Raw genomic sequence first — 12,756 nt, 5'->3', positions numbered from 1 at the left:
ATGCAAATGTGAAAAAGAAGCGAAAGGTTTGGCACTAAAACAATAACAATAAAAATGGGGAAAGGCAATGGATAGCGATCATAAACGACGAGGGAACACAACACAACTTCTTGGGTTGACCTGTGTGCAATTGGTACACTGCCAAGTGCAATTTCGCCAAGTCAACGCTGCGAAAAAAAGCAAGTTTCAAGTCGTAAAATAAAAGTAAAAGCAATGACAAAAACAACAAAAGTATACCGCAAACGACTTGCAACGACAAACGGACCATTTGAAAATATTATTATTCCACAATATCATTTATAAGGCAGTTGCCATAAGCTAATGCGCAATTCACAGGGTGACTCATATATTTAAATAGTGAGTGTGAGTAGTAAAGCGCGCTATTTGTTGACATAAAAAATTATTGCAATAAGAGAAAAAAAAACAATTAGCCACACTTTACGCTTTAGACCTTAGAATTTAGCATTATTACGACCTAAGGTAATGCGAGCGTAAATAATGAGCGCTTAGCAACATTTGCCTTGATGATATACAATAACTTCCAATTAAGTAAACAATGTAAGGCAAACATGGAGTTAATATGTATGTTTATTTAACTACATTTATAAAGCGCTCAAATTGCTAATCTAAAGTATATGTGTACACACTGCGCCACTTTCAACATTGACATGCAACTCAAGGAGGATTCACACGTTCTAGACACTAATACTTATGACGAGTGCGATTGCGACTACTTAAAGTGCATAGATATTCTATAACTCAAACACACTCATACATACAAACAACTATAAAAATGCATATAGAATGCATGGCAAGAATTGTGCACAATTTGAAGCTAATTAGTGTTGATATGGCTCCCACACCCATAATGGCAGCACGACAACTCCACTTTCAAGATTGCGTAATTGTGTATAAATTTATAGAATTGCATGCAGCACTTGTTGACATGCGATTTTGAGGAAGTTTTTTTTTAAGTTATGCATAACTTCAGAAGAAAGGCCTTTAAAAAGCTGAGCTGAGACTTAGCTGAACGGCATCTTTCAAAATTTGTATATTTACCATACTAATTAAGAAATAATACTTTTTTATTTTTGAAAACATTTTGATCTAACAGTTATCGATATTTTTAATTTCGATTATTTTTAAAATTGTTATCGATTTTCTCCAATCTTTTTATACTCTCGCAACAAAGTTGCTAAAGAGAGTATTATAGTTTTGTTCACATAACGGTTGTTTGTAACACCCAAAACTAAACGAGTTAGATATAGGGTTATATATACCAAAGTGATCAGGGTGAAGAGTGGAGTTCAAATCCGAATGTCTGTCTGTCCGTCCGTCTGTCTGTCCGTCTGTGCAAGCTGTAACTTCAGTAAAAATTAAGATATCTTAATGAAACTTGGCACACTTATTTCTTGGCACCATAGGAAGGCTGCTTTCGAAAATGAGCAAAATCGGACCACTGCCACGCCCACAAAATGGCGAAAACCGAAAACACATATAGTGCCATAACTAAGCCATGGAAATAAAATTTGGTATGATATGCATATTTGGATGTAATTTTTTTGGGGAAGTGGGCGTGGCCCCGCCCCCTACTAAGTTTTTTGTACATATCTCGCAAACCAATAGAGCTATATAAACCAAACTTTCTGCAGTCGTTTTTTATAGCCACTTCTTAATACATTCCAAAAATGAAAGAAATCGGATAATAACCACGCCCACCTCCCATACAAAGGTTATGTTAAAAATTACTAAAAGTGGGTTAACTCACTAACGAAAAACGCCAAAAACACTAAATTTCACATAAGAAATGGCAGATATAAGCTGTACTCAGATTTTTTTACAAAATGGAAAATGGGCGTGGCGTCGCCCACTTATGGGTCAAAAACCATATCTCAGGAACTACTCGACCGATTTCAATGAAACTTGGTTTGTGATAGTTTACTTACATCCCAATGATATGTTGTGAAAATAGACCAAATCGCTTCACAACCACGCCTACTTCCTATATACCAGAACTTTGAAGACGATCTGAATCGTTTACATTACAATATATAAAGTAAGTATTAGTGAAGATATCGGTGCACAAATACTATGTTAATAGTGTGGCAGCCCCATTCTAAAAATCGCCGAAATCGGACCATAGGTTTTTAAGGCCCCATATATCGAACACGAGGACCTCGGTGCTTCTAACCTAATATTATGGTTTCCAACTTTCAATGGACTTTATACAATATATATGATGAATATGTGGGTCAAATTGTGCATTATATAATATAAATAAAGTTAAATAAATAAATTGCGAGAGTATAAAATGTTCGGTTACACCCGAACTTAGCCCTTCCTTACTTGTTATACATAATATTTTTACTTATTTATCGATTATACAAAAATTTTAAATAATAATCGATTATATTTTATGTGCACTGTTATCGATTTTTAAAATTTCGATTTCTTTTTAGTATTATAATTTTGATTATATTATTTGAAACAGTAATCGTTTATATTTTATATGCAGTTAACTTGTTTGAACTCATTATAAATTTCTATTCCGTATCGATATTATACATAATAAAGTTACAAATCGATTGTATAAATTTAAAATATGTATCGAATACATTGTATGTGTAGCTATCAAGTTTGAAATGTTATCGAATTCTTGTTATCGATATTTTTCGAGTGCTGTTATAAATTTTCTTCCATTTTAACACGAATTAAAAAAATTTATCGATTATATTTGGTATCTGGTATCGATTTTTATTTGCAATTGTGTTGATAGTGTCATTCTTCTCTATGTTATACATAAAATTTACCGTTTTATTTAAATTATTTTCGATAAATTTCGATTTCGATAATAATCGATACATTAAATTTATCCATATTAAATTTATCAGTTATAGATTTCCTATTTTTTGCACTAAAAAATATTATTTTAAATGATAGAACTTATTAAATGAATAGATTTTTTCAAAGCAAAATTAAGTCAGCTTACAAAAATAAGATAAAAATCCATCTTTAAGAGGACATTATAGTATTCCAGTTAAAGTTTATACAAGATCTAGCGCCAGTACTTCAATTAAGTCATCATAAATCGATGTTTCATAGGTATTGCTATAAAGAAAAAACTAGATTCTTGCTTCCTAGTAACCCAAAAATCTTATTTTTTACAAACACTGTATGCCTTTACCTACTGACCGCGCACATTATAACATAATTTCTCTATTTTTATGTCACAGCAGCAAGTGGCTGTGCGTTTGAATTACTTAACATGCTTATTTTGCAACATCTTTATCACTTGCCACATCAGAATAGAGCTGCTGGTGCCATTTGGCACACACAAATGCCACCGTACCTACTATATACACGATGACACATGCCGCAAGGACCCTGTAGCCTGCAGTTGCATGCAACATGCCTTTGTATAGCGTAATTTAAGTCCTTGATTAGCCCGCACAGCTGCCATTGTTAACTCCACACAAACGAGTGACGAGACAAAAGCCACGGAAGACCAGCAGGAAGTAGCCTCTTCTCGGTGCATTGTTGTCCTGCATTATGCGGTTGCAAATAAGAGCACTCCATAAAAGTGAAAGGAAATGCAAGACAAGTGCACATATCCTTTTTATTGCATGCAAGCGAGTTTGAGGAGTTTGTGAATTAGTTGGAAGAAGACAACGAAATAATGCAGCACAAAATTTAACCGCATAATGGAAACAGGCTATTTATAAAGATTACAACGAAATGAAGAAAATGGGATAATTATATCAAGATATAAGTTGGCTTCAACTCGTCACTTCTCTACTCGTTATTTGTATGTAATTTATGCCATTTATACCAGCTGCTAGTTCGATTCGTTATTCCTAAATGTTTTTCGATTTGAATACAATTATAAATAACACGGAGAATTATCGAAAGAGTTTATGTGACTTGGATCAGTTGAAAGGTCAACGTATTATCAAAAGTTTGCTAACATCAACTCAGCATATAATTAGGGCAACCACAAGTGATAACATTTTTTGGCGAGCGTAAGTTTTTCAGAATTTTTGTTTTTAATATAATATTTAAATTTAAAAAACTAAGGAAAACATAAAAAATTAAAATCAAAAATGTTTTACAGCTATACTGTTCAATATAAAAAAAAGAAACATATATGCATCGCTATATATGAGAATATATATAAAAATGTAAATTTAAAAAAAATCCGGTTCGGTTTTTAACAACTAATTAGACACGTTCATTTTAATTGCCTACCTGATTTCAAAGATGATTCAACACAAGTGTTGGAATGACTTTGAAATAAAAAATTTACGATAATGTATACATAAACTTTTAAGATTCTAAAATGTTTACAACGAAAAAACAAAATCTCTGAATCATCCAATGGTATGGAATGGAATAGCTATACAATTAATATATGTAAATGAATGCGAAATCTCAAGCGAGCACTAGCAGGCTAATAAGAAATTATAAACACTTGGCGGTGTCAAAAAAGAAAATTTTAAAATAAATTTGTCTACAAAAACTTTATGAGCAAGTATTTCGGAATTTAAAATTGTTTCCAGATGAAGAAAAATATTAATAGCAAAACTGGAATGAACAAAGCAACAATGGCAAGTTTACTATTCGTGCTAATATTTACGAAAATCATTGATTAAACAAGATTGCAGATGGAAATTAGAGCAGAACGAATCATTGACGTCAATTTAGTCGGAACAAGGTAAACAATACGCGCGACAGTAAATAAAGGAAACAAGCAGATTTTACTATTTATTTTCAAAAATTTTGTTAAATGATGCAATAGGCAATTCAAAGTGGAAATGAAGATGCAAAAAGAGGTGGGAGAAAAGTTGTGCTGGCTGTTCTTCGAGATCAAATGTTAAGTGCTTCTGAGCAGTTAGTTAGAAAAACATTTTTTGAGGGAAACATTAATGATAATAATAAATAAATTGAATAAAAAAAAATAATACATTAATTAATTAAGAAAAAAATTAAAAAATAATAATAAGAAAATAAATAAAAACAAAAATAATAATAAATTAAGAAAAAAATCAATAAAAAAATAAAATAAAAAATAATAATAAATTAATTAATTAAGAAAAAATTAATAAAAAAATAATAAAATAAATTAAAAAAATAATAATAATAAAATAAATAAAAACAAAAAAATTAATATAATAATAAATAAATAAATTAAGAAAAAAATTAATAAAAAATAAATTAAAAAATAATAATAATAAAATAGATACAAACAAAATAAAAAAAAAATATTTTAACATTTCAATTGCCAACGAACATAAACTTCCTCATTTGTTTTTTTTTTACTATTATTCACAGCTGCAAGGTCTCCGAGTCGGTCAATACTACACTATTAAGTGAACATGAAAAAATAGTAAAAATCTTGTTACGCTTTAAACACTCGACATCAAATTGCTGCTAATTAAACTTGCTACTATTATAACTTTGTTTGCCAAAGTCGGGGTTGGCGCTAAAACGTGATCTTAGCTCAATTTACATGTAAATAAAGTGGCAAGTGCACCTATGACGACAATGTTCCGCGAAGCATAAAAGAGTTTTTCTCACTTTTTTCATTTATTTATTTTTTTTTTATATTTTTGAATGTAAATATAAAGTAAGGCACACCAACGGCGACAACAGTTTAAAACAAACAATGTTTGTGTATAAATGTAATTAGCGTCGTAATAATTAAGTGTAAAAATAGTAGAAGAAATAAATAAAAAATTTAAAAATAAGTTGAAAGTGTAGTAAACTGGAGATTCAAAAGACAATTGCACAGAAAATAGCAAAGTGGTATGGCATATGTAAACATAACCTAAAAGTTGAAAAAATGTTATAAGTAAAAATAAATAAAAATAAGAGTAGTTTCACAAACGTTTTGGGCACGTTTACTTATGTCATTTGGAGTTTGTAGCAAAAGTTTTTGTTCGAAAATATATTTGTATGTATTTACTTTTGTTTAGTAAGATCAGGATTGGTTAGTATTTTTTTTTTTTTTAATTACAAAATTAAATATTTGTATTCTTTGTTTAAGTTTTATTTTTTATAATTCCTGTGATTTTTAACATTTCATGACCCAAAAATTACAACGTTTTGAAAAAAATAATTAGGATTAATACATAATAAATTAATCAATATATTTTAAAAATTTCGTAAGGACTTTTTGAAATTTTCAAAATATTTTAAAATAAATAAAAAATAGTTCGTTATTTAAAAAAATATATTAATAAATAATTTTAATAAATTAATTAACTATTTTATTAATTAATTCGCGAAACCCAAAAAAAAATTTTTAATCAAATAATTAAATAATTAATAATTTTAAATAAATAATGAACTATTTTTATACATAGAAAATATTTTTGTAAATAAAAAAATTACTATAATAAATTTTTCCAAAAAAAAACAACAACAACTAACCACAGTCATGATCAAATATCTCCTCTCTCATGAAAAAAAAAGTTCAAGATTGCTACAACAAAAATTACGCACGCAATACAACTATTATTATGTGAATAATGTTGATTGCAATTTTTTTCTGCTGCATAATTTAAAATCAAATCAACATATTTGACTTGTTAATCAAATCAAGCAATTATCACATCACCTAAGCTACCTCAGAGCTTATCAATGTATATTTGCGCTTTACTTATATTATATTTTCCGGTATGATACATACATAATAAAATATATAAAAAATTATACAGTCAGTTAACTACACAGAAATGTGTTAAATGTCATGAAATTTCGTCGAAGGAAAGTAAGTGAAATGTCTTAAGGCTGCTGAGTAATCTCGCTTTATAAATATGCAAGCAGAGATAAGCATTTAAGTTGATGGCTTAGTAAAAATAGCGTGTCAATTGATAAGGAAAGTAAATAAAAATATGAAATTATGCCAAATAAGCAGACAATAATTTGTTGTTGATACTCGCATGATTTTGCGCATTGAGTATATTGCTCAAGAATTAATTTATTTTATAATAAAAATTATCAACCTTCGTGGGACCTTGAATTTTTTTTTTTTCAATATTTTATAGGCAAATCTATGTGGGACTCAAAAATTTTTCGTATATGAGTCTAAGCATAACATTTTTGCAGTAATAGATCGAATACTCTTGATGTTGTGGGGAGAAACTGATAACTACACACAACAACTATCATTCTTGACTACACGGCTTTGTAATATTTCCCAACTGACACATACTCAAGTATATGTACTCTCATCAACCCTCTACTTCTGCTTCTTAAATAAAATCATTTCATAACAACGTTTAGTTACACGTCTTCTCTACAACATTAGAAATATAAATCCAGAAAGCACTCTAGATAATAAAATAGAGCAGAAAATATGTGTACTTAAAAGGTATTTAAGTACATAAAGCAGAAGTACTCATATACAGCGATAAAATTTCAGTGATTCAACGGATTTGATGAGCAGGTAATCAAAATTAATACAACAAAATTAAAAAAAGTAAATATGAGTATGTATGTATGTACAATAAGTAAATATTAGTTTTAAAACATAAACTATGGCGCTTCAAGTGATTGCGAGGGTTGGTGCCATGTCGCGATAAGCGTAAGTCAGCAATAGTACTTTAAGATAAATACGCAGACAAGCGCTAAAGAGTCAACAATGTTGTTCTTGTTGTTGTTGTTGTACTTATGCACATAATGATGATAAAAAGGTTGAACGACATACATAAATAAGAGGAAGAAATAGGAAGAGGTCTGAGCGCTGCTAGCTAAAAATCCATATAAAGATGTAAGTACAGTGTATAGTGCTGCTGACGCAAACTTAAGTTTATTCTTATCGTCACTGCAGTGTTTTATTTGCTTCAGCGTAATTTATTATTACTATGAATAATTATTTATTAAAGTTTTTTTTTTGTTTTTCACTAACATGCTTTTAAACACTTATAATTAAATGTAATTAGGACGGAAGTGAACTTTTTGTTGCATCCTGCATAAATGGCATTTTTATTTAAAGTTAACATGTTTTTTATAATGCTGTAGTTGTTGTTGTAAAAGTTTTAGATTGGATTTTATTGCTCCTAATGGCAATCCTCTAATCCAAGTGCACTTTCGGCAGAAAAAATTGATTTTTTGAAGTTTTTGTTTTTGTATATTTTACGAATTGCTGCCAATTTTACAGTCCTTCACTTAATTAAAATACGGATTACGTAAACCGGACTGTCGTAGCAATGTAACTATTGGATTTAGTAATTTCTCCATTATTTAACACTATTGCACTTGTATATTACACATTTGTTAGTTGTTGTTGTTTATATTATATTAAATGCACGTAATTTTTATTTTAATTCCGTTAATTTATAAATTTTAATAAACGGAAATTATAATATACAAAATATTTTCAAACAATAACAATTAAAAGTTGTATGCCGCCACAAAATTAACTATAGAACAACAGAATGCACGCATATTTAATAAAACAAAAAAACAACAACACTTAAACAAAAATCGTCGTGAAAAAATACGAAAGAAATTATATGCTGAGAATGCTGGTTCAATTACATGTAATAATCATATGCTCGATTTGACGATTATACCCACTCATATAAAAAAAAAAATTATGTAAATTTTGTGGTAAACGGAAAAGCATACACGTAAAAAAGAAATGTGCGTAAGCTTTTATAAACTATGAAAAACATATAAAATCTATAGGTAGAGAATGCGCCAGCGTGTCTGGCGGCCGGCTGACTACAACATGACAATAATCATGATTACAGTAATGAGTATACACGCATTTCCATATACAAACATATAAACACACAAATATAAAAAAAAACTGAATGAAGATGTGAACATGAAGTGAATGCAGGCAAAGTGACTAACTAATGCCAGACAGCAAGCGCTAGCCAGTTGAGACAGTCAGTTAAGGCGTCATGTCGTCAAAAGTGCCAATGTTTGTGAGTGACGCGTTATGCGGTTAATTCATAAATTATTAAACAGTCGCTCCAAGACGAACGAGGAAGTGCATACGAGTACAATGCAAATGCAATATCTATTATTGTGACGGGCATGCACATCAGTGATAGTGAGAAAAATGTGACACGCTCTCTGCCACAGCAAAACCGTACAACCGAAGTAAAGCAATGCTGCTCCACATGCAAACGTTGCACATCAAACGCTGTATAAAATCCAATGCAGCGAAGACAGCTGAGCTGCTGTATATGCTTTTGCAACATTTCTTGTTTGTTTGCTACACGTTTTTTCGTTTACTGTTGATTTACATTTTCTATACGCTTCAACGCGTCAATGCAGTCTCGTGACTGTGAAGTAATTTCAGGGTAATGTGGGTGGGTTGTGTCGCTTGCCGGTAGTAGCTGATGACATTGGTGTTTGCATTAGCTTGACAGGGGCTGAAGTACTCTTTGGCATTATGAATAATGCACCCTTTCGCATGACGTACATACTCGTATATTCGCATGTGTACTATATGCATGCGTTAAGCTTGTAAAAAATCTTTGCATTTTGTTGTTAGTGACCTTGGCAAGGATGTTGTCATTCAAGGCTATATATTGATGTGCCAAGGTTTTTAAAGAAGCTTTTTTACATGTACATACATACTCACAGCAGTTATGTAGTTATACATTTGACTATAGTAGGTACATATTATTAATAATGAAAATTGTTTAATTTGTTAATTAATAAATAACTTTTCATAAAGACTCACTTATTAAAGGTTTTCTGATAATCCTTGATTTGTTTCCTCGAGAACTCATGGAATTCCGTATATACGTTAACTACTTTGAATTGATGTGGCACTTCAATGCCTGCTTCTTGCGAATCCATAATTACTTGTCTGCGATTCAAAATATGTGTTAATTCAGACGAGTCACTGCCTGCGGAGGACGAGTCACAGCTGCCCGGACGCCCCAACGATGGTCTGTTCCCACTGCCGTTGCTGATGGGCACACCAGTTACAGATGACGATGCAGACGAAGCATTTGATGATACCGACATTTTAATGAAATTTTATACTTTGTTTGTGTGTTACAAAAACTAGCTTGATTGCTCACTTGCGTAGGGCGTATTTTCTTATAGTTTTCAACTTGCACTTTATTGTAATGCTGCAGTTGCAGGTGTACACGTATGTTTCACTTGTTTATTTTATATTACACTTCAGATTCCTTTCCAGCGGGTAGGTCATCGAGTACACACCCTTATCAAGTTGTAATACGAATGACAGGATACAAAGGATAGCAGATTAAACACGCACGCACACACAATGTCACTGGCAAAATGACAAACACTTGTGGGGTCGGCTTTAGTATAGTATCCCCCGATTTCAGAGTTAAAATGGGTATGGTTGGAAAGAGGACGATCTTCAGATTACGAATATATATAATAGTTGCCGCAGGAGACTTATAGTTTTCGAGATATTCGCATTTAAAGTTGAAAATTTCACAAATTTTATGTGGCGATATTTCGATTATTACATAACTTTTAATTTATATAATGCGCTTATTATACACTAACACTTCACTAAATTGTTTCCACATACTTATTTTATATCAATTGGTTTAATATTTGCTTTAAATAAGAATTTTAATTTTTAAACAATTTTGTTTATATGCACAATAACCATGTTGACAGATATCAAGTGTTGCCAAATCTACATATTTTACAAACGAATAAAAGTTAATAAAAAAATTACATGATTTTTAGTACATTTATTCCTGTTTCTTGAAAAACCATGATATTGGGTGGACCAGAGTTATTTTCCAAAAGCGCGGCCGAAGGCCGCAATTACAGAAAAAACAAATACGCGAAAGATTATTATTTTTATTTTCATTTGTTTGGTTATGGCAACACATGATATCTGTCAACCTGGTTATTGTGCATGTAAACAAAATTGTGCAAAAATTAAAATGCTTATTTAAAGCAAATATTAAACCAATTGATATAAAATAAGTATGTGGAAACAATTTAGTGAAGTGTTAGTGTGTAATAAGCGCATTATATAAATTAAAAGTTAACTAATAATCGAAATATCGCCACATAAAATTTGTGAAATTTTCAACTTTAAATGCGAATATCTCGAAAACTATAAGTCTCCTGCGGCAACTATTATATATATTCGTAATCTGGAGATCGTCCTCTTTGCAACCATACCCATTTTAACCCTGAAATCGGGGGATACTATACTAAAGTTTCCCCCACTTGTGAAAACCGACTTTCGATAAAAATAGAATAAGGATACAGAAATGTCCAAAAATACAAATACGCGCACAAATTTCGATAATTGCCGCCAAGCGTGGGTGGATAGCAGAAAACTATGTTTGTTACTGCAGCAGTTTTAAAACGCGTTTTTTGTAGAGTTTTAGTTTATTTTTCAATGTTTAAATTTTACTATTACAATTTTGCTTGCTTTTAAAACTGGGTTTTCTTTATTTAACTATTTTTCCGTTACTTTTTACCGCACCACGAACTATGTGAAAATATGAACGTCCGCACACAATCACGAAAATAATTGCAATGATTGCCAGAAGCACAACCAATACTGGTCGAAGTGGCCTTTTCCAATTGGAGATATAGAGTTGCCGTATTTGATAAATACATTAAGAAGTGGAGCATTGCCAGATTGTTTGTCAAATAAAAAAAATTTAAATGCTTAAGTGAATTTTATTAATTTTGTATTGTTAAATATTGATTCGTAGGAAAAAATAAGCTTACAATTGTCTCAAAAAACTTAAATTTGACATTTTCTACAGTTTAATTGCTTTCTAATTCATTTTCAGTAAATATAATAAATGTTTCACGTTGAACAGAAAATTAAAGCTTATTGGTGGATTTTGCATTGAGGAATCATAGATGCGTTTTGCGGCATTTTACATACGAAACGCCGCAGTACTTACAATTTAGTATAATGCTACTGCATTTAATAAAATTAAACAAATTCTTCAGAGCATTTAATTAAAAACACCGTAATGCACTTTGATACTTTATTTATTCGAAAAATTTCGATTTATTGGGATTTGCGAATATAGCTTACAAAGAATGTAAACACAAATACTAAGTTACGACTAAACACAATTTCCTTTGCTAATATTCTACTTCTAGACTACTCTTGCTATCAGCACTTGACGATTCTTCGGGTTCATAGTTTTCATATAAAGCCATACCACGATGATTGAAGGTGTAAAATGACGGCAAGTTGCCCAATGTATCCCAAGATTTCTCTTGCATATCAACGGTGGCGCGTATTTCCTTGAAATTACCAACCACTTGTATTAAATTGTACACGACGACCAGCAGACTGACCACAGTCTGCACAACAACCTAAATGTGGAAATAACAATATTTTAATATAAAGCAGGAACATTTGGCGTAAACACTGTTGTACTCACATCTACCGGTAAACGCGTCCAGTCTTGTTCCGTCAGCCGTAAATAGGTGCGATCTAGCAATACACAAAATGCAATTTAAATCATTTGTACAATTAATGCTTTGATTGACTACCAATACTTACGATGTGCAGCTGAAAAAGCGGCATGTAATAAACTTATCAAACCGGTAATTAGCATGATACGATTCACGATTTTTGTGCCCATTTTGTAAGACTAGTTACTAAATGAATTTGAAATAATTATAATTTACGAAATTAAATGGAAGAAATTCAAGCGTTTAATTACTTGCTGACACACACTGCAACGAAAAAATATTCTTATAAACAGCTGTTTTGTGTTAGTGGTGAGCGCTATTGTCACGATTATGGTTATCGAT

At 30.9% G+C, this 12,756-nt stretch overlaps 2 protein-coding genes across 3 annotated transcripts in view; both read right to left on the bottom strand.

The window, feature by feature from the left end:
- LOC105210821 (EF-hand domain-containing protein D2 homolog) overlaps positions 1-11,531 on the bottom strand; it is a 42,855-nt gene extending 31,324 nt beyond the window's left edge. Inside the window, exons 1-2 of one of the 2 annotated variants that reach the window (XM_054226762.1) lie at positions 11,146-11,531; positions 9,704-10,282 (exon numbers count right to left, since the gene is read on the bottom strand). In XM_054226762.1, the coding sequence (XP_054082737.1) occupies positions 9,704-9,993 (290 nt within the window). In that variant the 5' untranslated portion in view covers positions 9,994-10,282; positions 11,146-11,531. The remainder of the gene's footprint in view (positions 1-9,703; positions 10,283-11,145) is intronic. The other variant, XM_054226763.1, reaches the window with a different exon arrangement.
- Positions 11,532-11,961: 430 nt separating this feature from the next.
- Positions 11,962-12,738, bottom strand: LOC105210823 (ER membrane protein complex subunit 5). Its single transcript, XM_011181982.3, has 4 exons — positions 12,666-12,738; positions 12,503-12,600; positions 12,381-12,433; positions 11,962-12,312 (listed from the first exon to the last, which is right to left on the bottom strand). Exons 2-4 carry the CDS (start codon positions 12,582-12,584, stop codon positions 12,076-12,078), a joined length of 372 nt encoding a protein of 123 aa, XP_011180284.1. The 5' UTR covers positions 12,585-12,600; positions 12,666-12,738; the 3' UTR covers positions 11,962-12,075.
- Between the last annotated feature and the right edge of the window lie 18 nt (positions 12,739-12,756).

The sequence above is a fragment of the Zeugodacus cucurbitae genome, chromosome 3 (assembly GCF_028554725.1).
Source record: "Zeugodacus cucurbitae isolate PBARC_wt_2022May chromosome 3, idZeuCucr1.2, whole genome shotgun sequence".
Classification (NCBI taxonomy): Eukaryota; Metazoa; Arthropoda; class Insecta; order Diptera; family Tephritidae; genus Zeugodacus; species Zeugodacus cucurbitae.
The sequence above is the reverse complement of the archived record's forward strand: the minus strand, read 5'-3'. Positions and strand labels throughout refer to the sequence as shown.